Source organism: Crotalus tigris, unplaced genomic scaffold (assembly GCF_016545835.1).
Source record: "Crotalus tigris isolate CLP2741 ecotype Arizona unplaced genomic scaffold, ASM1654583v1 scf7180000017552.641344, whole genome shotgun sequence".
Lineage (NCBI taxonomy): Eukaryota > Metazoa > Chordata > Lepidosauria > Squamata > Viperidae > Crotalus > Crotalus tigris.
In genome coordinates, this window is record NW_024096470.1 from 357,754 (window position 1) to 385,419 (window position 27,666).

At 46.4% G+C, this 27,666-nt stretch overlaps 2 protein-coding genes across 3 annotated transcripts in view; one reads left to right on the plus strand and one right to left on the minus strand.

Moving 5' to 3' along the window:
* Positions 1-6,823, minus strand: part of EEF1AKMT4 (EEF1A lysine methyltransferase 4) — a 73,131-nt gene extending 66,308 nt beyond the window's left edge. The window contains exon 1 of the mRNA XM_039346892.1: positions 6,556-6,823. Within this exon, the coding sequence (XP_039202826.1) occupies positions 6,556-6,736 (181 nt within the window). The 5' untranslated portion in view covers positions 6,737-6,823. The remainder of the gene's footprint in view (positions 1-6,555) is intronic.
* Positions 6,824-7,918: 1,095 nt separating this feature from the next.
* ALG3 (ALG3 alpha-1,3- mannosyltransferase) lies at positions 7,919-26,995 on the plus strand. 2 transcript variants are annotated; one of them, XM_039346905.1, is made up of 9 exons: positions 7,920-8,160; positions 10,786-10,885; positions 13,042-13,189; positions 16,815-16,975; positions 19,014-19,134; positions 20,886-21,091; positions 22,278-22,354; positions 24,362-24,506; positions 26,612-26,995. In XM_039346905.1, the coding sequence occupies exons 1-9, from the start codon at positions 7,968-7,970 to the stop codon at positions 26,772-26,774; spliced, it is 1,314 nt and encodes a 437-aa protein (XP_039202839.1). In that variant the 5' UTR covers positions 7,920-7,967; the 3' UTR covers positions 26,775-26,995. The 2 variants fall into 2 exon arrangements, with proteins under 2 accessions (XP_039202848.1, XP_039202839.1); XM_039346914.1 differs by lacking the exon at positions 24,362-24,506 and having other exon boundaries at positions 7,919-8,160; positions 22,278-22,392; positions 26,612-26,764.
* Positions 26,996-27,666: the final 671 nt, after the last annotated feature.

The following is a 27,666-nucleotide window of genomic DNA, read 5'->3' on the forward strand; positions in this document are numbered from 1 at the left end:
TTTTTTCCCCCTTTTCCTTAGCTGTGCTACTTCCTTTTATTCTATTGGCTTTTGAAAGCCAATAGAATAGACTCTCTTGAATAGAGTCTAATTCTATTGGCTTTCAAAAGCCAGTAGGAATTGTCCAGGCTGTCTCTGCCCTGCTGAGCCCGCCAAAAGTCCCATTCTGCAAACAGTGCTGCACCAGTTGAGTAGTCCTCGACTTACGACCAGTTGGGGGTCGCGGCATTAAAAAGGTTGAGAACCACTGATCTAGAACTAGTTTGCTGATGGTTAAGGCTCCAAGCGAGGAATTAGGAGACGGTGAGTTCTACTCCTGCCTTAGGCATGAAAGTCAGCTGGGGAACTTTGGGCCAATCACCAGGAGATTGTGAGTTCTAGTTCCGCCACAGGCATGAAAGCCAGCTTGCTGAATTTGAGCCAATCACCAGGAGGTTGTGAGTTCCAGTCCCACCTTAGGCATGAAAAACAACTGGGTGGCTTTGGGCCAATCAAGCAGGAGATGGTGAGTTCTAGCCCCGCCTTAGGCATGAAAGCCAGCTGAGTGGGTCAATCACCCGGAAACTGAACTGTAATCCCACCTTAGGCATGAAAGCTGATTGGGTGACTTTGGACAAGTCACTCACTCTCAGCTCAACCCACCTCACAGGGTTGTTGTGGGGAAAATAGGAGAAGGAAGGAGTATTAGACTTGTTCTCTGCCTTGAGTTATTTATAAAACTAATAAAGGCAGATATAAGTAAGTGCCAGCTCCTGGCCTTCATTATTTTCCAAGAATGGTTCTAAGACAGAGGCATTGTTAGAAATAGTTAATGCCTGAGGCTCTGACAAAATAAGATGAAGTGGGGCAGAATCTGGTTGCTCCTGGGCACCATGTTGGGGATCCATAAATTAGTGCATCCCTTATGGAGAATCCCATATTGCCCCCTAGTGGTCATAAGGAGCAAGTGGATATTCTTTTACCAGAAATTTTACCAGACTGAAAGCTATAGCTAAAAAGAGAGATTTAGCAAGCTAATCTATTTGCTTATCTATGGTTTATTGAATAAACCACAGTTCAATAGAATTTGTACATGATCTTGGTCATAAACCATTGTTGATGAACCACAAGGGATGGTTTTGCATTAAAGCAAGTCACATTATGGCTTAGCATGAACGTTGTCTGAGACTAAAATATAGGTGAAGTCAACAAGGACATTTCTTTCCATGCTTATGTTTGGTTTCTGAATTGTGCAGAATTTGGAACCGTCGCTAGATCATGAAACAATCAGATTACAGACTGCTCGTTTAAGGAATGCGGCAATTGCCAAATTTATTCAAGCTATTTATCTCAGACTTCACCTGGAAATTGCAGGATTGCTACACAGAGGTAAGCACTGATCATATTGCATGGTTATAAAGAGATGAGTAGTCCTCGGCTTATGTCTGTAATGGCACCTGCCAATTACACTCATGAATCGTGACAGTCGTAAAGTGGTCATCACATGGCCATCTCAAAGTTATGCCTTTTTTTTTTTTTTTTTGCAGTGATTGTTAAGCGAGCCCATTGTTCGGTATGGAGCGATTTTGCCAAAAATGGGAAGTAAATGGTTTTTGGCAAAAGCATCGTATATCGCTGTCAGGTGATCATGCAAGGCTGCAAACAGCCATAAATGTAGGCCAAATGCTAATCACCCAAAATGCGGTTGTGTGACCATGAGGAGACTCCCCTAGCTGTTGAAATTTGGGAATTAGATTGTAAATACTTTTTTTGGGGGGGGGGGGTTTAAGTCATTGTAATTTCAAATGGTTGCTATGCGACCGGTTGCAAGTCAAGGACTTCCTGTAAGGTATGTGTCTTTTGTGGCCCAGTTCTTTCAAAAGGCACCCAGTCCAAACAATATTTCAATTCATTAAAAAAAAAAAAAAATTTCCTTGGTCATTTGAGCCTCTGCTGGGCTTCACAACCACCTTGTGAGGTATTCCCCTTGGAGGAACAGCAATAAAAATGCAAGTTTGATCGATCCCATCCATCATTCTGTGACTTGATTCACACATTGCACAAAATCAGGGTTGAAAAACAAATCAGAACTGATTTTTGGGACAAGCTGTAGTAGCCTGGCTTACATACCATGCTAAAATATAATGGATGTGTTTGTGCTCAGCCAAAATGAAGCCACATCAGGGCAGGGTTTCTTGACTTGCTGTGTTCTCTTAAATCCTTAACGAAGTTTAAGACCAGGGTTCAAATCCACCATTTTTACGATGTTCTCCAAGAACCTCTTTCAACTCAGAGGGGTATCAAGCATGATGGGTCAATCTGAAGTCTCAATCCTTTGGAAAAAGTGCAAGGAAGAGCAACTAAGACGATTGAAGGTCTGAAGACTAAAACATATAGAGAATGATTGCAAGATTTGGGTTTGGCCAGTCTAGAGAAAAGAAGGACTGGGGGGGGGGGGGAAACGACATGATAGCAGAATTCCAGTATTTGAGAGGCTGCTATAAAGAGGAGGGGGTCAACTTATTTTCCAAAGCACCAGAAGGCAAGACAACTAGCAATGGATGCAAAAGAGCCAAGGTGGCGCAGCAGTTAGAGTGCAGTACTGCAGGCCACTTTAGCTGACTGTGTTCAGCAGGTCAGCAGTTCAAATCTCACCGGCTCAAGGTTGACTCAGCCTTCCATCCTTTCGGAGTAGGTAAAATGAGGACCCAGATTGTTGGGGGCAATGTAAATATATATATATATACATTGCTTACTGGTGTACACCGCTTAGAGAGTGCTTGCACTTAAAGCGGTATATAAGTCTCATAAATAAATAAATAAATAAATAAATAAATGAATGAATGAATAAATAAATAAACTGGATGGAGACTAATCAAGAAGAGAAACAACCTGGAATTAAGGAGAAACTTCCTGACAGTGAGGACAATCAACCAGTGGAGCAGGTTGCCTCCAGAAATCATGGGCGCTCCATCACTGGAGATTTTTAAGAAGAGACTAGACAATTACTTGTCTGAGATGGTGTAGGTTCTCCTGCTCGAGCAGGGGGTTGGACTAGAAGACCTCCAAGGTCCCTTCCAGCTCTATCTGACTGATTGAATCTGAAGGGGCTACCAGTTAGAATATGAGTGCTACAGATCTCTGATTATAGGTAGTTCCTGACTTACAACCATTCATTTAGTTAAAATGGCCCTTATGACCGGTCCTCCCATTTACAAACATTACATTATTCCCGTGGTCACATGATCAAAATTCAGGCACCTGGCTACTGGCATCCCAGTGTCATGTGATCACCGTCGGTGGCCTTCCCCAGCCAGTTATGATCAATGGGAAGCCGGATTTACTTAACAACTGGATGATTCACTTAACAACGGAAGTGAAATGAATAACAACTGTGGGTCAACCTCCACTTGAATATCCAAGCAAAGTCCAGCATGTCTTTCAGTTCTGAAAATCTTACTAAATTATGCCAAGGATTTTTGTATAATACCTTCTCTTACTTTCAGTTTCTTTTTTTTTAATAATTTTTTTATTTTTCCAAACTCTCCCCCATACATATACATTATAAATTTGGGCACGACTCTCTTAATAACTGCCTTGGTAACAATGGAAATTCCGGGCCCAAGTGTGGTCGTAAGTTGAGGACTGCCTGTAGGTTTCCAAGGCAAAATTATGACCAACGGCTGTTGATGACCAGCCCCTCTATAAATTGGTCTAATCTAGTATTTCTCAAAGTGTGGTCCTAGGACCCCTGAGGACCCCCAAAGACTCTCTAGGGGCCCTCAAATCAAAATTATTTGTCAGCGTGTGCTGAAAAACAATATTAAAACCCCGTCAAACTATGGTGAGACCCACAAGTGTCAAGAAATGTGTTGTTTTAATTTTTAATTTATTTTTATTTTATTTTATTTTTAAAATTTATAAGCCGCCCCACTCCCAGAGGACTCTGGGCGGCTAACAATAAAAACACATAAAACATAACAAAACAAACAGTACAAGAACAGTCATCCAGGGGTCAGATTTTATAAACCCCAGGCCTGCCGGAAAAGCCAGGTCTTAAGCAGCTTACGGAAAACCAACAGGGTTTTCCATATTGATATAAATATATTATATTTATATCAATATGGTAAATATTGATATAAATATAATAAATGCAAACAATAGCTCTTTTGGAGACCTCCGTACTATTTTAAAGGGGGAGAGGGTTCTGAGAGACAAACGTTTAATAAACACTAATCTATTTTCTCATTCTAACAATGCATAACAGGAACGTATTTCCTTCATCTTTTCTGAAACGTCTATCCCGCAGCTTCATTAGGTAGCCTCACAATCCGTCACCAAGAGCAGAAAAACTGTGAAGAATTTATCTGGAGACTTTCAAGAAGAGATTTCACAGCCATTTGTCCGGAATGATATAGACTCGAGTCTCTTGCTTGAGCAGGAGGTTGGACTAGAGCAGGGGTGTCAAACTCAATTTCACTGAGGGTCGCATCAGCATTGCGGTTGCCCTGGGGGGTGTGTGTGTGTGGCCAGAGTGGGTGCAGCCTACTGGGTGGGCGTGGATGGAGTGGGTGTGGCCTACTGGGTGGGCATGGCCAGCTCTACATCGTTCGCGTCCAGGGTGCCTGTGGGGGCCTGGGCAGGAGTGGGACAGATCTGAGGGTCTCTGGCAGAAGGGGGTGGGACTGGGGCAAGCGCCAAGGCATGGTCCATTTCTTCATTCCTCATAAAGGGGGACACCTGCCCAGCCTGCACCCAGGGGGCGGGGCCGATGCGGCAGGGGCCGGTTCCTCGCTGTTTCTGGATGGCCTTGTGGAGCTAAGACTGAATGCGTTTCAGCCTAGATGGCCACCACAAAATTGTACATTGGCTCCTGGCCTGGGCCAAGGCCAAGGCAGCAGGGGGCCGTTCCCTCACTGTTTCCAGGATGACTTTGCGGGCCACATGAAACCACTTTGCGGGCCGCATCCGGCCCCCGGGCCTTGTGTTTGACATGTCTGATATAGAGTCTTTGCTTGAGCAGGAGGTTGGACTAGAAGACCTCCAAGGTCCCTTCCAGCTCTGTCATTCTATTTGGATTCCATTTTTCTGCTTGAAACATAAGTAAAGAATACATACTATATCTCTACGGCTCCAACATATTCTTGCAACAATCCTGTAAGGTAGGCAAGCCTAAGAAACAATAACTTACCATCAGGCAGAAAATTTCCCTACCTTGAATGAGAAGCAATCTGGGTCTCTCTGGTCCAAATCTAACACAGATTTCAAAACATCCTTTACGAAAGCGGCTACTTAGATAAATAACAAATGTCCTTTGTGTAATTATTTCACCCTAGGCCTAGGCCGTCAGGATCAATAAATCTCCAATTTCATCTAAAAAAATAAAATAGATAATGCTGGCTGGAAAGGTAGGAGAAGTGCAATGGATTTGGAGAACATCTGTCTACCATTTCAGACAAATAGTTGTCTAATCCCTTCTTAAAAACCTCCAGCGTTGGGACTCTAGAAAGAGTGCAGAGCAGAGCAACAAAGATGATCAGGGGATTGAAGGATAAACATTTGAAGAATGGTTGCAGGAATTGGGCATATCTAGTTTAATGGAAAAAAGGACGAGGGATGACATGATAGCAGTCTTCCAGTATCTCAGGGGCTGCCCCAAAGAAGAAGGAGTCAAGCTATTCTCCAAAGCACCAGAAGGCAGGACAAGAAGCAACAGATGGAAACTACTCCGGGAGAGAAGCAACCTAGAACTAAGGAGAAAATTCCTGACAGTCAGAAAAATTAATCAGTAAAACAGCTTGCCTTCAGATGGTGTGAATGCTCCAACATTGGAAGTTTTTAGGAAGAGATTGAATAGCCATTTGTTTGAAATGGTATAGGGTTTCCTACTTGAGCAAGGGGCTGGAGTAGAAGACTCTAGTCTAGAAGGTCCCTTCAAATTCTATTATTCTCTTGTGTTGGAGCACCCAGAACCTCTGAAGGCAAGTCATTCCACTGATTTCTGGTCTCTAGAATCTAGAGCAGGGGTAGGCAACCTTGGCTCTTTTATGACTCGTGGACTTCAACTCCCAGAATTCCTGAGCCAGCCATGCTGAGGGGAAAGGAAAGTTTCCAAGCTGAGCCATGCTGGCTCAGGAATTCTGGGAGTTGAAGTCCGCGAGTCATAAAAGAGCCAAAGTTGCCTACCCCTGCTCTAGAGTCTAGATCAATATTTCTGGAACTTGGCAACTTTAAGGTGTATGGACTTCAACTCCCAAAATTCCCCAGAAACATTGTCTGGATCAGTATTTCTCAAAACCTGGCCACTTTAAGGTGCATGGATTCAAATTCTCCCGCCCATTTTAATGTTCTGAAGGAAGAGGAAACTTAACGAACGTTTCCTATCCACTTTTCTCACTCCCCCAAGTCCTAGATCAGTATTTCTCAAGCGGGCCACTTTTTAAGAGGTGTGGACTTCAACTCCCAGAATTCCCCAGCTCTGAGCGGAACAGGAAGCGCACCCGTTGGCGATCCACGTGCGCCCCTTGAGCCTCCACGTCTTACACCGTCCCAGCGAGAGTTGAAGCGACCGCTTACCCAGCACGAGGATCCGGTCCCCCGGCTTCAGTTCCGCCTCCAGCTGGTCGCGGAAACACTCCAAGCCCCCGAACCACTCGGTGGGCTCGGCCCCCTCCTGCTCGTAGCGCGCCTCCCAGAAGCTCCGCTCCCGGTACCTGGCGTTGGAAAGCGGCCGCTGCCTCCGCGGGGCTTCCTCCATAGGGAAGCCGGGACTGAGCTGCTCCTCCTCCGCCGCCGCCGCCGCCGGCTGTGCCTGACAGTTCTGGAGCCCCTGCTCGTCCACGTGGCCTGCCCAAAACCACGTGGAGCTTCCGGTTGCCGAGCGGGAGGGCGAGTCAAAGCGCTCCCCCTGGAAACGCGACCCCGGAGGGTTGGGGGTCTCTAGGACGGGCTGTCCGCTTTCTGTCCGCTGCAGCGTTTCCTCCTTCGAGGTTGAGGCTTACGAGAGTCGGACGTCCGATATTTGTAGCTCCGGGATGAAATGAAGGCTCGGTCCTCGGTGGTCTCTGAACTTGGCTGTTTTCTTGCAGACGTTTCATTACCCAGCTAGCCTTGATCGTGTTACCTGGTTGGGGAATGAAACGACTGCAAGAAAAGAAGCCAAGTTCAGAGAGCACCAAGGACCCCCTCAGTTGGGGAGCCTGCAGGGTATTTGCACAGGCTGCTGATGCTATAATATACTAGGAGATTTTGTTGCCAGTCGAGCTTAGCACATTATGGATGAATATTATTTTAAAAAATACGAAAACGTAATAAAAACTTGTTTCCTTTCTGGGTTAAATGTCTGGCAACGTTAATAAATAATAAAATGGGGTATGCTCCGTACAGCGCCCTCACCCTCCTCCCCGCCGTCCTCGTTTCTCCCCCTCCCCCCGTCTCCCCCCCCCGTGTACGATAATCATGCAGTACGTTCTGCTGTAAATATTTATTTCCCTTCAATTTTCATTGTTGTATTTTACTGGAGTAAAGGTTTGGACACTTATAAGGCTGCAGATAAAAATCAAGCACATTCTTCACACCTTTACCGTGGATTCAGCTCTTGATAGCCATGACAGAGCCGTGGCAAGCCAATAAGCAGGCATGGAAAGGACACCACCAGGAGAGCCTATGGTTCTTGGCATCTTGGGTGAAGGCAAGGGGAAAAAAACGCCTTGCGCGTTCTTGCAAAGTCCAGTAGTAGACTTTACAAACACTCGGCTTAGAAGGTAGTGCTGAGCTGGCTTCGTTTCCCGGTGGTCTCCCAGCTGGACGGGAGACCACCGGGAAATCCCAGAGCTGCGGCATCCCGGGCAGCCGTCCCTGCCCAACTGCCGTCGAGGACGGGACGAGCCTTGTGTTGAGGGGCATTTCCGCGCCCGGAACTGTCGACGCCGGGCGAGGCCAGGCGGGGGAGCGCTTTGGCGGTGGCACCAGCGGGCCACAGCAGGGTTATGGCGCCGGCGCCCGGGCTGCGGAGGAAGGGGGCGGCGGGGCCGGGATACCCGGTTCTAGTCCGGGCCCTGCGCCGGGCCTGGCAGGAGAAGCACCTGGTGCTCTTCGAGCCGCGCTTCACCCCGCTGGTGGCCGCCTGCCTCTGCTTGGCCGAAGTGGGGGTCAACCTCTGGGTCATCCAGAGGGTGGCATGTAAGTCGCCGAGGGGCGGGGGGGGAGGGAGCTGCCCCTCCTTGGGCATCCCAAAAGGGGTGGATTCCAGCTCCCATAATCAGTGCAGGCTCGGGTAACTTGGCCAGATAAGGGAGGGATGACCGAGTGCAGGTCGGGTCTGGGGAGGTGTACTTGGGTGCATTGACCAACCTTGGGGACTAGAATCTTGATGAGTAGAGGGATGTCGTCTTAAAGTGGGTAGGCGAGGGGGCGCCAAGTATAGAATTAGAGCTGTGCAGGTGTATTTTTGGCCAGCCCATAGTCTAAATCAGTGTTTCTCAAACTTTAAAATGTATGGACTTCAATTTCCAGAATCTCTTAGCTGGCAGAGGATTCTGGGAGTTGAAGTCCATACATATTAAAGTTGCCAAGGTTGAGAAACACTGCTCTAAATTGCTGTGCCCTTATACCTTGTGGGTGTGTGGCAATCATGGTATGTGCGTTAGTGTATTGCAGTGGTTCCCAACCTTTTTAATGCCGTGACCCCCAACCGGTCGTAAGTAGAGGACTACTCAACTGGTCGTAAGTCGAGGACTACTCAACTGGTGAAGCACCGTTTGCAGAATGGGGCTTTTGGCGGGCTCAGCAGGGCAGAGACAGCCTGGACCATTCCTATTGGCTTTTGAAAGCCAATAGACTTAGACTCTATTCAAGAGCCAATAGAATAAAAGGGAGTAGCACAGCTAAGGAAAAAGGGGAAAAAATGGCAGACTGCGTTGTTTGGCGACCCCCGTGAAATAGTCGTTCGACCCCAAATGGGGTCCCGACCCACAGGTTGAGAACCACTGGTGTATTGCGATAGTGTAAGGCACGATCGCAAGAAATACTTCTTTTTCCCTGCTCATAATCTTGAAGAAAGAAGGGAAGAATCTTCCACCTCATTCATAATTTTAATCAGGCATTGCGCTTTGATTATTTTTCTATTAAACTATATAGCTGGAACCAACTCTTGTAGATAAGTTGAATCTCTAGGATAGAGGGGAAAAGGGAAGAAGACATTTGGATGTTACGTATTTTGAAGTCCTCTGCCTCAAGAACCAGTTCTTCAGAGGGTTTCCCCCCCCCCCCAAACCTGGGCATTCACACAAGCTGTCAATATTAGCTATCTGAATGTTAAAGGAAAAAGTCCTTAACAGTAAGTAAAGTTTGACAATGAAACAATTTCCAATAGAGGCAGGGGATTTCTCTTCAGTGGACAGACTGGACAGCCATTAGTCCAAGTTGATTTCATTTAGATTCTTGCACTGAGGAAGCATACGTGTGTATGTGTCTCTGTGTGTGCATTTGACAACCTCAGTGGCCCTTTCCAGCCTTTGTGTTTCAATCATTCTTGGTCAGTTAACGATCAAGAAGAGAGAGGCTTTTGCATGTACACTAAACTTAGTATTTACGTTACCAGTGTTTCTCAACCTTGACAATTTTAAGGCATGTGGACTTCAACTCCCAGAATTCCACAGCCAGCAATGCTGGCTGTGGAATTCTGGGAGTTGAAGTCCACATGCCTTAAAATTGTCGAGGCTGAGAAACACTGCGTTAGACGTTTTTATAGCATAGCTTGTGTTTGCAAACCTAACCTATTAGTTCACTCTCTTATATCAATCCTGAAAATGGGTTGATCAGTAACCAGGTTAGGTGTGTTGGTGAACATACCCAGTAACTTTCTGAAGTCAATGGAAATATGAGTTCACATGTTATTTTAAACTAAAATAATGAAATCATGAAATTAATTTCATGAGACTGTATCATGTGTGCAGAAGCCATGCAAACTAAGTTTTCAGTCAATTAAATCAGTATCTTAGTACAGCGTATGCCAGTATTTTTTCAGTATTGGCAACTTTTAAGAGAGGTGGATTTCAGCTCCCAGAATTCCCTAGCCAGCATATTGGCTGGAGAATTCTGGGAGTTCAGGTCCATACATCTTAAAGTTTAAAAGATTGAAACCCCTGTTTCACATGAAATCCCAACCCAATCCTATTAAACTAGTAGCATTCTGCTAGTTTCTAAATATGATAAATGTATACAATTCTAACTTTAAATTTGGCTTTTCCAAAGTCCTTTCTGAACTGAAATGCTTCCAGCAAGACCTCAGGACCCTTCCAGTGAGATTGGAAAGAGGATTTCAGCGCTAGGATATGCCTAGGTTGAAGTATTTTGTATTGTACACCTTTAGGGAACTGCCATCATACGTTGAACACAAGTACCTGTCACATCGCATCATCGAAATTGTGGTTTGTCTTGTCAATTTATTTAGGGGCTGTTAGCTTAGTGACCAATACCAGCAACAATGACTTTTGCTAAAAGGCTAAAGAGAAAAATACAAAACACTAGAAAGTTATCTATTACCTGTCTCTTTGGCTACTGAAAACTAGCCCAGATAATGGGGAGGCATGATCATGTAGTGTCATAGAAAACTGGGTGTCACTGGGCGCATTTTGATTACCTGAATTTGCCTTTGCGCTGCTGGAATCAAGAGAACAGGTCTTTAAGACTCTTTTATTTATTTCTATTTCCTATTTCTTGACTGCCCATCTTCCTTAAGAGTACTTGGAGACCCCAGATCTTCTGGCAGCTGAACTGACGACCATCTGTGCATTTTCCCGACAGATACTGAGATCGACTGGAAAGCCTACATGGATGAAGTGGAGGGGGTTGTGAATGGGACCCTGGACTACACCCAGCTAAAGGGGGACACAGGCCCCCTTGTGTGAGTACCTATAAATGTCCAACCTTACTGAGGCTCTTGTGGGTCCATCACCATCATCATCAACAACATAATATCAAACTTGTATCGTACCCAACATCTCCCAATGATTCTGGGTAGCTCACAACAATCAAATTAACATTACTGGTAGTCCTCGACTTACGTACATTTAGTGACTGTTCAAAATTACAACAGCACTGAAAATAGTGACATGGCCATTTTTCATACTTTCGACTGTTGTAACATCCCCGTGGTCACGTGATCAAAAATTCAGACACTTGGCTGAACTGACTTGTATTTATGACGGTCGCCGTGTCCCGGGGTCACAGGATCACCCTTTTGCGCCCTTCCGACGAGCCAAGTCAGCAGTGAAGGCAGGTTCATTTAACAACCGTGTTACTAACTTAACTGCAGAGATTTACTTAACAACTGTGGTAATGGGGAAAAACTCATTTAAATAACCATCTTGCTTAGTGGAAATTTTGGGCTCGTAAGTCTTCTTAACAATTCAGGTCTTAATAATTCTTCTAAACAACAGCACAGTGGGGGCCACCTAGATGTTGGGGGAACCTCATTCCGGAGAGCAGGTGCTGCTGCAGAGAAAATGCGTTTGGGGGGTCTTGAGATATGACATTTAATCGAAGGAACCCCAAGCACATCAACCCCACAGGATCAAATTGGTTGGCTGATTCTATGGGAGACAGATTTGTTGTTGTTAGTTGCGAAGTCGTGTCCGACCCATCGCGACCCCATGGACAACGTTCCTCCAGGCCTTTCTGTCCTCCACCATCTTCTGGAGTCCATTTAAGCTCACGCCTACTGCTTTAGTGACTCCATCCAGCCACCTCATTCTCTGTCGTCCCCTTCTTCTCTTGCCCTCCATCTTTCCCAGCATCAGGCTCTTCTCCAGTGAGTCCTTCCTTCTCATTAGGTGGCCAAAGTACTTGACTTTCAACTTCAGGATCTGGCCTTCTAAAGAGCAGTCGGGGTTGATCTCCTCTAGGACTGACCGGTTTGATCGCCTTGCGGTCCAGGGGACTCGCAGGAGTCTTCTCCAGCACCAGAGTTCAAAGGCCTCCATTCTTTGGCGCTCATCCTTTCTTATGGTCCAACTTTCACAGCCATACATTGCAACTGGGAAAATCATGGCCTTGACTATATGCACTTTTGTTGACAGGGTGATGTCTCTGCTTTTTAGTATGCTGTCTAGATTTGCCATAGCTTTAGTCCCCAGATAGTCCCTCAAGCAACCAGGTGCAGTGCCGTGCAGGCATTGGGAGTCAGAGACAGAGGGAGGGAGGGAATCCTGTCCTGGGAAAAATGAGTATTGGCACACCATTGTCAGGCTTGTCCCAGCTTGAGCATTTTGCAAAGAAAGACCCTCGACTCCATTCGTAGTAGCAGACATACTTTTACTAAAGTCAAGTGGTTTCAGCATAAGCAAAGCCGGATCTGAGTATTCCCGCTCAAAACCTGCCTTTTCCCCAATTCCTGCCCCCTCCCTTCTTGACCAATTCGTGAGTGGCTAATAATAGTATTCAAATTTGGTGTTGGGGTAACTGTTTTAAGGTTTGGTATCTCTTTGGTGTACTTTCACATTGTGTTCTCGCCCTTCGTGTCCTTGGATATGTTGGTCTGTTCCGGATTGGCATCTCTGGTTTCTGTCATCATGCCATCCCTCCCCCGTACATTCCCCTTCTTCCCCTTCCCGCAGTTTATAATAATAATAATAATAAAGTTGGAAGGGACCTTGGAGGTCATCGAGTCCAACCCCCTGCTCAGGCAGGAAATCCTATACCATTTCAGACAAATGGCTGTCCAGTGTCTTCTTAAAAATTTCCAGTGTTGGAGCATTCACCGCTTCTGGAGGCAGGTCGTTCCATTTGTTAATTGTTCTAACTGTCAGGAAGTTTCTCCTTAGTTCTAGGTTGCTTCTCTCCTTGATTAGTTTCCATCCGTTGCTTCTTGTCCTGCCTTCAGGCGTTTTGGAGAAGAGCTTGATTCCCTCTTCTTTGGGGCAGCCCCTGAGATATTGGGGGCTGCCACAAAGATGCCAGTGAAGCAAAGCGGGCTGAAGCTTTTACGCCGGCACACCTGACACCAAGGAAGTTTCTCTTTGCTTCTTCTTTAAATCCTCTTTTTTCTCTCCCCCACTGCAGGTACCCTGCTGGCTTTGTTTACATCTTCATGGGCCTGTATTACGCCACCGACCGAGGCACCAACATCCGCCTGGCACAGTACTTCTTTGCCGCCCTGTACCTGGCCACTCTGCTGCTCGTTTTCCGCATCTACAGCCGCACCAACAAGGTCAGGAGCTGGAATGGGATTTCTGGAAGCGCTAAAGCCCAGCAGAGAATGTACTGTACATGGCTAAAAGCAAAGGGTTAATGGGGGCCGTTCCCTTGCAGGGAGGGAGACGTCTAGGAAACCTCATCTCCCGGGTCACAATTTATTGATTTTACGGAGCATCAGGTGTACAACGCACACTACAAGTCAAATAAAAATAAATAAAAATAACCTTTTTTTTTGTTGCTGCAAAGAAAGTCCAGTCTTAAGTATAGGTAGTCCTTGATTTACGACCGAACCTTCCAAAAGGCACTTAATTGAGTTCTAAAGTTCCGATGGATTCTCTCCCCAGCCCCATGGTCCCATGAACGTAATTTGGGGCCCTCGAAAACTGGCCCGTATTTGTGGGAGTCGGTAAACTCCCGCGATCGCGTGACTCTGATTCACAGCATTTTTGCTGCAAGTTGGTATGGCAAAAACAACCCCTAGCAAACCCTGTGTTTGCTAATACCTGCGGGCTGTTCACTTAACAATCATGAGGATTGGCTTAATGACCGCCATAAGAAAAGGTTGTAAAATCAGGTGGGTCAGGCAAGGATACTGTTTTAGGATTGCAGGCGGGCTCCCTTGCAGTCGTAAATTGAGAACGTCCTGTAACACTGCAGATTTTGGGATTTTGTGTGAAGCTTTTTCTTTTCCACCCTCCCTGAGCTTTCAAGCCAGTCTGCTTTTGTGCTGAAGGGTTATACGTAAATCCCTGCTATTGGAAACAAAAATAGAGCTGTTACACATTTTGTCACCGCTGCTGGTAAAGTCAAGGTCGAATCTCCTTGTATTGGTTTTGATACGGGAACATCCCTTTTAGTGGGATTATTTTTTTTTCCCCAGCTTCCAAGTCTAAGCTACAGCCCTGTGATTTCCTGATGGCCTCCCATCCAGGGACTAATTTGAACCCACCTCGTTCAGTTATTTAAAGAGCAGCCCAGCCATTGTGACCTGTGGCGGGGGAAGGGGTTGTCAAATAAAAGAAACCCAGGGTTGCCCTTGTGGGGGTTGGTACTGAGGCTGTTGTGATTCCGTGCCAGCCTGTGCTCCCAACAGCTGAGTCTGAGGAATCTGAGGAGGAGGTAGAGGAGGCATTTGAAGGGCCATCAGGGGCAGAGGGAGGCTCTGATGAATTACAGGACTCATGGTTTGATGCAGGGCCCTCCAGTCGTGTTCCTGATGAAGCTCAGCTGTGTGAGAAGAATGAGTCAGACTCGGAGGACTCAACACCTGATGGACATGCTAATTGATGCACGCACACGTCGTCAATTAGCAAGAGTAAATCAGCAGCAGTCAATATGGCAACTCCAGAGTAAAAGGAGAAGGCAATGAGAGGCAACGCCTTGGGACTGCTGTATAAAAAGAGGAGGTGTGGGCGGTGCTGGTTGCTGAAGGCAACCGTTTGCAAAGTACTTCTTTGAATCCTGGTCTGTTCGTCTTGCTTGTGACTACTCTTCTGTTTGCATCGTGTTTCCTGTGGACTGTTTCCTTCATTTGGACTTGAGTTTTGCTGTTTGTGTTTTGGACTATTTGGCAGGTTTGTCACCCATATTAAAAGGGGTTTGTTTTGTTTTAAAGTCTCCAGCCTATTTTATTAAAAGGGGTTTGGTCCTTGTGCCTTTAACAAGGACGGCCATAGGCTGGGATAGAACAGAGGCCTTCACTCTGCGTGGAAAGGAAATAGGGGTGTTCCATTAAGTGAGCTGGGTGGGAATACAGGTAGTCCTCGACTTAGGACCACGGTTGAGCCAAAAAATTCTGTTGCTAAGTGAGGCATTTGTTAGGTGAATTTTGCTCCGTTTTTCCGACCTTTCTTGCCACATTTGTTAAGGGAATCCCTGCAATTCTGTAAAATTAGTAACAGTTGTTAAATTAGTAAAAGTTAAGGGAATCTGGCTTCCCCGTTGATTTTGCTTGTCAGAAGATTGCAAAAGGGGATCCCGTGATCCCGGGACACTGCGACCGTCATAAATATGAGTCAGTTGCCAAGCGTCTGGATTTTAATCATGTGTCCGTGGGAATGCTGCAGTGGTGGTAAGCATGCGAAATAGACATAAGTCCCCTTTTTTCAGTGTCGTTGTAACTTTGGCCGGTCACTAAACGAACTGTTGTAAGTCGAGGACTACCTGTAATGTAATTTCTTTTGATGGTTGTGAGAGACCCAGAATCGTTGGGAGATGTCGGGGGCCGTTCAGGTTTGATAAATTATGTTGGTGATGATGATGATGGACCCACAAGAGCCTCAGTAAGGTTGGAAGTTGATAGGTACTCTCCCAAGGGGGCCTGTATCCCCTTTTAGTTGAGTGTAATCCAGGGTCCCATTATTCACAGACCTGAGTCAGTGTCCAAGGCATATAAACACAATTCACAGAAACTTGATCCTCAACACAAACGGTTGCCTTTGGCAACCTGCACCTCCCACACCTTCCCTTTTATTATTCAGCCAAGACATGGCTTCCTAATGCCTTCTCCTTTGCCTTTGGAGCCGCCCCATTGCATTCCTCTGTCCTACTCGCTTCTCTTCCCTGCACTTTCGTGCTTCCTAGATTTGTCCCAACTGTTCTTCATCACTGTCCAACTCAGATTCCCAGCACAGCTGTGTCTCAGCCTGAGCGCGAGTAGAGGGGCCAGGCTCCTGGTCAGACTGTAAGTCTTGGAGCTCCTCAGAGCCTTCCTCTGACTCTGATGTCATTCCAGGCCCCTCCTCCTCCTCTGATTCCTCCGATTCAGCTGCCGGGTCTGCTGGCTAGCAAGGAATCAAGCACCCATTCACAAGACCCTCCACTTCATCCATGTAGGTGTTGACTACCTGTATTGCTCCCTCAGACCTCAGCCTCAGCTGCATTGGTGGTGGGTGAGCCTGACTCCTCACTGGCCCCCTAGCCAATTCTGTGTGGGACAAACAGGAAGGCGATTGAAAACAAGGGTTCATGAACATCAACTAGCAGTTAAACGGCACGACCCAAAATCCCTGATCTCAAACCACATTGATAATAAACAACACCATTTCGAATGGGAAGGAACACAAATCGTTGGGCACACCAGCACCCGCCACACACATGAATTGATTGAAGCCTGGTATTCTAGCAAAGGAGCAATTAACAAATACGTTGATCTAGATCAGGGGTAGGCAACCTTGGTTCTTTTATGACTCGTGGACTTCAACTCCCAGAATTCCTGAGCCAGCATGGCTCAGCTTGGAAACCTCTCCCTTCCCCCTCAGCATGGCTGGCTCAGGAATTCTGGGAGTTGAAGTCCACGAGTCATAAAAGAGCCAAGGTTCCCCACCCCTGATCTAGGTCCAGCATATGAATACATAAGAAACCAGAACAATCAACAAGAGAACCAATCAGTTGCTCAGAATTTAAATATAGCTCCAAACGAACAACCAATCCCGTGACCAACTGACCACACTGGCACACAGGACATTGATAAGTCAAGGAGAATAGGACCAGGAAATCCTGCTGATGATGTTACCTAGTCTGGTGACGAAACGTTCAGAAACTAAATTGAAACGGGCTTGGAGAGCAAAGCGCTGCCAAAATCTAAAACCCCAAGCTACAAGTATTTTCTCTGATCATCATTGCCCCCTCTTCTCCAGGTCCCTCCCTATGTGTTCTTCTTCATGTGCTGCGCCTCCTACCGTATCCACTCCATCTTCGTCTTGCGCCTCTTCAATGACCCGGTGGCCATGGCAATCCTTTTCCTGGCTGTCAATCTCTTTCTGGAGGATCGTTGGTCGTGGGGCTGCTTTTGCTTCAGGTGAGCTCTCCCCGGGGTCCCCTTTGCTGGTTAGGGGCAGGGAGGGGCAAGGGAGCATCATCTCAAGCTTGGAAGGCTAAGATTCATCCCTGGCCGAAGGACCTTTGCCGTCCTTCCCAAACCTTCTCTTTCCTTGTCACTCAGATCCTCTGTTTCTGATCAGTTGCTCACGGTGAAAAAGCTTCACCTTCTGGGCTGGAGCGAATGTCTGTGTGTGTGTGGAGGGGGGGGGGGGACTCCAACCTTGACAGCTTTAAGGCTTGTGGACTTCAACTCCCAGAATTCCCCAGCCAGCCATGGTTGGAGACCCCTGGGATGAAGACTGGAGGTAATCCTAAGAGGGTCTGTCCCTTGATCGGCTGTGTTTCCTTCAGTTCAAAGTCCTTTTGTCTGGTGTTGGCTTGACAAAACCCCTGGACTCCTCACTGGGGATCATTAATCAGGGTTTATGCCTTGGTGTGATAAAAGATACTCAGCCCTTTTATCCTAGTCAACAAGCTACAGGTAATCCTCAACGACCACAATTGACCAAATTTCTGTTGCTAAGCGAGGCAGTTAAGTGAATTTGGCGTCCCGATGGATTTTTGCTTGTCAAAAGGTCACAAAAAGGGGATCACATGACTTTGGGGATGCTGGAACAGTCATGAGTGTGAAAAATGCTCGTAAGTCACTTTTTCCAGGCCCCATGAAATGTTGAACGGTCACTAAACAAATGGCTGTCAGTCGAAAACTACCTGTACAAATTTATTCATATTTTTTTAAAAAGTGTACTCAATTTATATTCTGCCCATGTCACCGTTCACTTTACAACAGTGGTTCTCAACCTTTTTAATGCCGCAACCCCCAACTGGTTGTAAGTCGAGGACTACTCAACCGGTCGTAAGTCGAGGACTACTCAACTGGTGCAGCACCGTTTGCAGAATGGGACTTTTGGTGGGCTCAGCAGGGCAGAGACAGCCTGGACAATTCCTATTGGCTTTTGAAAGCCAATAGAATTAGACTCTATTCAAGAGAGTCTATTCTATTGGCTTTCAAAAGCCAATAGAATAAAAGGGAGTAGCACAGCTAAGGAAAAGGGGGAAAAAATGGCGGACTGCGTTGTTTGGCGACCCCCGTGAAATGGTCGTTCGACCCCAAATGGGGTCCCGACCCACAGGTTGAGAACCACTGCTTTACAACATCCTTAAAAGCAAAATACAAAACAACAAAAACATTAAAAGCCTTCTGCGTTCCAAATGAAAATGTTAAATTTAAAGGAAACGGGTCTTGCCCTAGCACTAATTGACAGCGTTTTTGCCCAAAAATTAGCATATAACCTCCGTGTTCCCCCCCCTCCCCAAAATGCACATTCGTTGGTTCCCGAACATTGTATCCTCTCTTATCTCAGCCTCAGTTCTGCCTGCCTTGTATTCCAGTCCTGACTTAGGCTGGGTTCAAAGATTAGACCAAGCCATCACTGATTTAGCTTCGTGTATGTGTAAATCCAGTCAGTTGTGCTTTATTCAATTAGATCACTGGCTGAGGAATTCTGGGAGTTGAAGTCCACAAGTCATAAAAGGGCCAAATTTGAAGACCCCTGGCCTAATGTTTCTCAACCTCAGCAACTTTAAGATGGGTGGACTACAACTCCCAAAATTCCCTAGCCAGCCATGTTGGCTGATGAATTCTGGGAGTTGAAGTCCCTCCGTCTTAATGTTGCCAAGGTTGAGAAACACTGAAGTAGCTCCTGCTTTTGATTAAATGTACATGTCAACAAAATGAAAAATCCATGTTTTTGTGCTGGCCCCAGCTGCTATAATTCTGGGCTACACCCCCTTATCTGACACTTCAAAATGAAGTGTGTCCTTAGTGTGAAAAAATTAGAAACTCCATCCTGCCTTAGGCCCATCCTACCCCCAGCTACGCAACACACTCCTCGAAAAGACACTTGATGCGCTTTAAAGTTTTGGGAAGTTTGAAGACCCCTGAATTAGATATAAGTAGAATGAGATATAAGCCATTCCCCCATCTAACCTCCCTCTTGTCTTTCGCCTTTCAGCCTGGCTGTGTCTGTAAAAATGAACATCCTCCTCTTTGCGCCCGGCCTTCTCTTCCTCCTCCTCCGATGCTTTGGACTGCGTGGTGCCATCCCAAAGCTCGCGATCTGCGCTGTTCTGCAGGTAAGTAGAATAAAGACTGTCCCTCAGGATTGGAGGACTTGCTTTATAGCAGCAAGATTTGGGGGTGAGGCTGGGAAGGGCTGCGTAAGTGGAAGGAGAATTGACCTGAGTTCATAAATGGTATCTCTCCCTGTGTGCAAATAGTGTTAGACAAGAGACTTTGCTCACAACTGGACTCTCTGTTGCGCCACCCTTCCCTGTTCCTTTGAGCTGAAGGACTGCAGAGTTTTAGTTCGTGTTGAAAGCCATTTGAATGTGTCAATTAATTAGATAATTACCCAGAAACAAAATGCGACAGATTTTATCTTCCTGGGCTCCAAGATGGGGGATTGCAGCCAAGAAATTAAAAGACGCTTGCTCCTGGGGAGGAAAGCTATGGCAAATCTAGACAGCATACTAAAAAGCAAAGACATCACCCTGCCAACAAAAGTGCGTATAGTCGAGGTTGTGGTTTTCCCAGTTGCAACGTATGGCTGTGAAAGTTGGATAATAAGAAAGGCTGAGTGCCAAAGAATGGAGGCCTTTGAACTCTGGTGTTGGAGAAGACTCCTGCGGGTCCCCTGGACTGCAAGGCGATCAAACCTGTCAGTCCTAGAGGAGGTCAACCCTGACTGCTCTTTAGAAGGCCAGATCCTGAAATTGAAACTCAAATACTTTGGCCACCTAATGTGAAGGAAGGACTCACTGGAGAAGAGCCTGATGCTGGGAAAGATGGAGGGCAATAGAAGAAGGGGACGACAGAGAATGAGGTGGTTGACCTCATGGACAATGTTCCTCCAGGCCTTCCTGTCCTCTACCATCTTCTGGAGTTCATTTAAGTTCACGCCTACTGCTTCAGTGACTCCATCCAGCCACCTCATTCTCTGTCGTCCCCTTCTTCTATTGCCCTCCATCTTTCCCAGCATTAGGCCCTTCTCCAGTGAGTCCTTCCTTCTCATTAGGTGGCCAAAGTACTTGAGTTTCAACTTCAGGATCTGGCCTTCTAAAGAGGAGTCAGGGTTGATCTCTTCTAGGACTGACCGGTTGGATCGCCTTGCAGTCCAGGGGACTCGCAGGAGTCTTCTCCAGCACCATAGTTCAAAGGCTTCCATTCTTTGGCGCTCGGCCTTTTTTATGGTCCAACTTTCACAGCCATACATTGCAACTGGGAAAACCATGGCTGTGACTATACACACTGTTGTTGGCAGGGTGATGTCTCTGCTTTTTAGAATGCTGTCTAGATTTGCCATAGCTTTCCTCCCCAGGATCAAGCGTCTTTTAATTTCTTGGCTGCAGTCCCCATCTGCGGTGATCTTGGAGCCCAGGAAGATAAAATTTGTCACTACCTCCATTTCTTCCCCATCTATTTGCCAGGAATTGAGAGGGCCGGATGCCATGATCTTGGTTTTCTTAATGTTGAGTTTCAAGCCAAGGTTAGATTGGCAAAAATAAATGCAGGGAGCTGCCTACTAACCTCTCAGGAGAGCTAAATTCCTGCAAGGTAAGAGAAAACGGGCGGATCCTCTACCCCCTTTTTAAAACATCTTTTCCATGCAGGACCATTGCATCACAGACAGGCAGAGGTAATAGTAGATAGATAGGAGATAGGAGATAACTTTTCAGGAGTCTTTGTAAAATTGAGTGTGAAATAATGGAGCAAATCCACCCTTTAGGACAGATGCAACAACGTGGATTTTGATGCGTGGGAGGCAGGATGCCCTAGCTGGGTGGATTCTTGGCAAGGCCGTTGCAAGCTGTCTTATCTCTTGCAGGTTGCTCTGGGCTTGCCATTCCTGATGGAGAACCCCGTGGGATACGTGTCCCGTTCCTTTGATTTGGGTCGTCAGTTCCTCTTCAAGTGGACCGTAAATTGGAGGTTCTTGCCCGAAGACGTTTTCCAACACCGGGCTTTTCACCTGGCGCTCTTGATCCTCCACTTCACGGCCCTGGCTCTCTTTGCACTAAACAGGTGGCACAGGTGAGAAGTGGCAGCTCGTGGGGAAAGGAGCTATGAAAAGGAGGCCCTTTTGCCTCAGGCCTTAACAGAATAACAAGAGTTGGGAGGGACCTTGGAGGTCTTCTAGTCCAACCCCCCTTCCCCCCAAGTATATCATTCCAGACATGGCCGTCCAGTCTCTTCTTAAAAACCTCCAGTGATGGACCACCCACAACATCTAGAGCATGAGTCACTTAATGACTACAATGACTTGCTTAACTGTGGCAAAAACTTCTGGAGGCAAGATGTTCTACTGGTTAATTATTCTAACTGCCAGGAAGTTTCTCCTTAGTTCTAGGTTGCTTCTCTCCTTGATTAGTTTCCACCTGTTGTTTCTTGTTCTGCCTTCAGGTGCTTTGGAGAAGAGCTTGATTCTCTCTTCTTTGGGGCAGCCCCTGAGATGTTGGAAGACTGCTATCCTGTCCCTCCTCGTCCTTCTCTTCATTAAACTAGACATACCCAATTCCAGCAACCGTTCCTTATATGTTTTAACCTCCAGTCCCCTGATCATCTTTGTTGTTCTTCTATGCACTCTTTCTAGAGTCTCAACATCTTTTTTACATTGTGGTGACCAAAACTGGATGCAGTATTCCAAGTGTTTTAAGTAAACGGAAAGACCCAGTAACAGAATAGAATAACAGAATTGGAAGGGACCTTGGAGGTTTTCTAGTCCAACCCCCTGCTCAAGCAGGAAACCCTGTACCATTTCAGACAAATGGATGTCCAATCTCTTCTTAAAAATCTCCAGTGATGGAGCACCCACAGTTTCTGCAGAAAGTTGTTCCACTGGTTAACTGTTCTGTCAGGAAGTTTCTTCTTAGTTCCAGGTTGCTTCTCTCCTTGATTAGTTTCCACCCGTTGCTTCTTGTCCTGCCTTCAGATGCTTTGGAGAATAGCTTGACTCCTTTTTCTTTGTGGCAGCCCCTGAGATATTGGAAGACTGCTATCATGGCAACCCTAGTCTTTTCTGCATCGATGGAAATGGTTTTAAATTTTCTACCACCATCCTCAGAGAGAAAGATATATTTGTTGCATTTGTCTTCATGTATAACGTCAACAGTTTTAGAACAAAGGCAGTCATCAACCCGGGATCTCACTTATTGATGGGGTTAATCCTGACAAATAGTCCACCCTGAAACTGACCTATTTTCTTACTGGTCCCCTACAGATCTGATGAAAACATCTTGAGCCTATTAAAGGATCCAGCCAAGAGGAAGGAGCATCCAGAACCCCTTTCAGCAAATCATATCCTTTTACTGAATATGGGATTTTCTTGGTTTGAAGTACGTTATGAGAAGAATTGATTATCCACAGTTAGGGGTGTCCAACAGCTTTGTTCCTTATGCCACCCGTCTTGTAAATTCCCAGGATTTTCCCCCTGCCATGTATATGTTTAGATTCGAACCAGACTATGATGTTTCTCTATATCATATATGTGTGTGTTTGTGGGTATGTGCATAATGGTATTTTTTTGAGAGCTGAATGCTTTTATTTATCTATCTATCTATCTATCTATCTATCTATCTATCTATCTATCTATGTTTTCTGAGGTTTTCGTGGGTGTTTGTATGTAGGTCTTTGGTTGTTTGGGTTTTCTCCCGCGTAAAATTGGAAGTGTCTTGGCGACGTTTCGACGAAGTCCCATTCGTCATCTTCAGGCTGGTGTTTTCGGCTTCGTGCTTCGAGGAGCAATGGACAATGCTCCTCGAAGCTTCGTGCTTCGAGGAGCATTGTCCATTGCTCCTCGAAGCACGAAGCCGAAAACACCAGCCTGAAGATGACGAATGGGACTTCGTCGAAACGTCGCCAAGACACTTCCAATTTTACGCGGGAGAAAACCCGAACAACCAAAGACCTACATATATACATACATACATACATACATACATACATACATACATATATATATATGTACACACACACATACACACACATACACACGACAGGTATACCAAAAAAGATAGGATTAGCCAGGAGGGGGAAAGGGGTGAAAAAGGGGGAGAGGTTGGACTCAAAGAGGAGCCGGCGGATAGTCCAACTGATCGTAGGCAGACGGGGCAGAGAAACAGGACACGTGCACACATACAGCCAGGTGTGAAAGGAAATTGGGGGAGATAAGGCTAACAAGGACGAGAGGGGCTGAGCCTAAGAGCAAGCCGATAGGCATCCCCACTGGTTGTGGGCAGATGGAGCAGAAGGATGAGGCAGGATGGTGCGTGCGCACACGGGGAGGGGGTGGTGGAGGGAAATCGGAGAAAAAAAGACTGACAGGAATGGATGACGGAAGGCAGGAACAGCGTGTAGACCAACGGGCTAGAAAGGAAGGGAGTGCTGATGGCAAGCCTTTTGGAACACTGGCTCTGAATGTGCAGCCTGGAATGAGCAGGAGGGAGCGGTTACAGAGCACACCGGGAGCAACGGTGCTGGGAGGGAGGAGATAGACAAGGATGAGAGAAGGGAAAGGTGTGGAATTGGAGTGCAAAAAAGAGAAGGCAGGACAACCAAGGCAATTACCGTTAGCCAGGAAGGATGGCCCTATCACATGGGCAATGAGTAAGCAGTTAGGCCACCAAGGTGTATAAGCTTTACTTAAACGCTGGCAGGGGACCAGCAAAAGCTAAGTCGTTTCTTTTAACATTGTAAATAGTTGTTTTTATTATTTTTAGATATCTTTTTAGCAATAAACTGGTTTATACCTCTCCCGGAGATCGAAGGCTGTGTTATTGAACAAATATGCCCGGAATAACACAGTCTTCGATCTCCGGGAGAGGTATAAACCAGTTTATTGCTAAAAAGATATTTAAAAACAATAAAAATAACTATTTACAACGTTAAAAGAAACGCCTTAGTTCAGGGGTGGGCTAGGCTCAGAGAGAGTGACTTCAACTCCCAGAATTCCTGAGCCAACAAGGCTCAGCATGGAAACCTCTCCCTTTCCCCTCAGCGTGGCTGGCTCGAATTCTGGGAGTTGAAGTCCATGAGTCATAAAAGGGCCAAGTTTTAAGACCCTTGTGCTTGGCTTTTTTACGACTCGTGGACTTCAACTCCCAGAATTCCTGAGCCAGCATGGCTCAGCATGGAAACCTCTCCCTTTCCCCTCAGCGTGGCTGGCTCAGGAATTCTGGGAGTTGAAGTCCACGAGTCATAAAAGAGCCCAGGTTGCCTACCCCTGGTATAGTTCAATGTGCGTGGCAATGTTGCTATTGTCCTCCGAGTTTTGCACGGTGCCATCTTTCCTTAACCAAAAGCCACAGGTCATCTTCACCCTCTTTACCTCCAATTTCATTGGGGTTTGCTTCAGCCGCTCCTTGCATTACCAGTTCTATGTCTGGTATTTCCACACCCTGCCCTACCTGCTCTGGTGCACGCCATCCAAGAAGCTGGCTCACCTCCTGAGGTAGAAATTATCTTCCTGGAGCTTGTGGGGGGGGGGGAAGGATAGGAGCCAAGGATCTTTTTGTCGTATTTCAGAGTCTCTTCACGTGGGCCAGCATTGCCCTTGTTCTCCTCATGCTGGGAACATTGTGTGGTGGATGGAGGAAGTTGCGAGCTGCACTGCTGGTTCCAGTGGGAGTTTGTGTGTCTGTTTTTGTCTGTGTCTGTCTGTGTGTGTGTGTTTGTGTACGTGTATCAACAGTTATCCAGCCACTGAGATTTCAAAAGAATTCCCTTCCCCCAAGAGGTGGTGGTATAGGTAGTCCTTGACTCACAACAGTTTGTTTAGTGGCAGTTCAAAGTTATGACGGCAGTGAAAAAAGTGACATGGCCGTTTAAACAAGCGTTGCAGCATCTTCATGGCCACCTGATTAGAATTCGGACATTGGGCAAATGACTCATATTTATGACGGGGTCACGAGATCCCCTTTTCCAACCTTCCGACAAGCAAAGTCCACGCGGGAAGCCAGATCCACTGAACGACCGTCTTACTAACTTAACAACTGCAGGGATTCCCTTAACAAGTATGACAAGAAAGGTCGTAAAAGGCGCAAAACTCAAGTGACAAATGTCTCGCTTAGCAATAGAAAAAAAATTGGGCTTAATTACGATTGTAAGTCAAGGCCTGCCTATAATGCATATTCATGCCCTACATCAGTGTTTCCCAAACTTGACAATTTTAAGGCATGAGGACTTCAATTCCCAGAATTCCACAGCCAGCAACGCTGGCTGTGGAATTCTGGGAGTTGAAGTCCACATGCCTTAAAATTGTCAAGTTTGGGAAACACTGACCTACATGACCAACATGTATCCTGCCATTTGTTTTGTGACTTGTGAATTGTGAGTGGTGTGATCCTGGCTACAAGGTGGTCGGGAGTGATCCTTCATTTATCTGGCTTGAATGAGCAATTGCAGCAGGTGTGGAGGATGGGCTTGGGGCAAGAGGACAGCCTAAAATCCCAAGTTGCTAGTGGCCATCTAGATATTGATCCGATATTGGCTGCCCTGTTCCTACCACTTTAAAGTTGGAAAACCCAAAGAACCCTGTTATATATATCCTAAAATACAGGTAAGGGACTTGACTTACGACTGCAATTGAACCAAACATTTCTGTTGCTAAGCGAAATAGTTGTTAAGTGAGCTTTGCCCCCATTTTACGACTTTTTCTTGCCACAGTTAAGTGAATCACTGCAGTTGTTAAGTTAGCAACACGGCTATTAAGTGAATTTGGCTTCCCCCTTGACTTCGATTGTCAGAAGGTTGCAAAAGGGGATCGCGTGACCCCGGGAGACGGTAACCGTCATAAATATGAGCGAGGGGCCAAGTATATGAATTTTGATCAGGTGACCACGGGGAGGCTGCCACCGTGGTAAGTCTGAAAAATGGTCGTAAGTTCCTTTTCTCAATGCCATTGTAGCTTTGAACGGTCGCTAAATGAGTGGTTGTAAATTGAGGATTACCTGTAAGCTTAACATGGGAGGAGGGGAAGGAAGGCCCTTTGTATGCATGTGACAGTCTAAGGCAGAGGTTTCCAACCTTTTGGGGCACCGGGGACCGGTTCCGTGGAGAGAGGTTTTTCCGCAGACTGGAGGGTGTGTGGTTTTGTGTGCTGCCTGCATCCCACGGATGGGGCTTTGCTTGTTCATTCGGACCGGTTGCTGGCATGCTGCGGACCGGTCCCGATCCACAGACCAGGGGTTGGGGACCCCTGCTGTACATGAACAGCCATAAGTCTGTCACAGGAAATGGGAGAAAGCTTTGCACACTGTCACAATCGCTCCTGGTGGTAGAAGCTGAAGTCCAAAAACATCTGGAGAACATCAAGACCCCTGGTCTAAGGGACATCATTTCTTCCCAGAAATAGCCTGTTTCCAGGACACTCAATGAATCCCAGGCTTTTTCTAGAATTCATCTCTCTTGCATTCAGGTTCATATTTTCGCCGCAGTGGGGAATAACCGGAAAATTCCTTCCTTTCCTATTAGCCGGTAGGTCACCTTTTTTTTTTTTTTTTTAGTGCTTCTGCCTCAAACTAAATCGTGGTTTTTCTTCTCTTGGTTTTGCTTCAGAGTGCTTATTCTAGGTTTAGTTGAGCTTTCGTGGAACACGTATCCCTCGACGGTCTACAGCTCAGCTGCTCTCCACGTGTGTCATGGAATCATCCTTCTGCAGCTCTGGTACGGGACGACGTCTTCTCCGGAAGAGAAGCAGCCGTTGAAAAAGATGGAATGAAAATGACTCCGAAGAGGGACAATACAACTTGGGACTAAGATTGGACGTTGCTGAAGTCAACTGACAAGGGCTGTTGGTAAATCTGCCTGATGCACGAGGTGACCCACGGCCTTCCCTTCCCGGTGGCTGAATGGTGGCGCGGAGTGGGAATTGACAGAGGTTATCGCCATACCAAAGATAATGTGGAATATTCTGAATAAAGGACAGTACATGGTTTGATACGAGGCTTCCCATGGCTGCAATGTATATATTGTCATAGGATGGGATATCCTCCAAAGTCTGTCTTTTTTTCCCCCCCTAAACTGGAGTTGTTGACTTTTTAATGTGGATCAAACACTCTTTACCACGAGTTGTGACAAGTCAGGGGAAGGTTTTTGTAAGATGCCCTGTGGCAAATTGCGCCCTCTAGTATACAGGGCTCCCCAACCTTGGCTACTTTATGACTTGTGGACTTCAACTCCCAGAATTCCTCAGCCAGCCCTCAGGGCTGGCTGAGGAATTCTGGGAGTTGAAGTCCACAAGTCATAAAGTGGCCAAAGTTGGGCACCTCTGCTCTAGTAGTACTGGTAGTCCTCAACGTATGACCTCAACTGAGCCCAAAGGTGAGACATTTCTTAAGTGAGTTTTACTCCATTTTACGACCTTTCTTGCCACAGTTGTTCAGCGAATCGCTGCAGTTGTTAAGTTAGCAACGCGTCTGTTAAGGGAACCTGGCTTCCCCGTTGACATGGCTTATCAGACGGTCGCAAAAGGGGACATGACCCCAGGACACTGCAACCGTCATAAATAAGAGCCAGTTGCCAGGCTTCCCAATTTTGATCGCGTGACTGTGGGGAGGTTGCAGCGGTCGTGTGAAAAACGGTCATAAGTCACTTTTTTCAGTGGCGTTGTA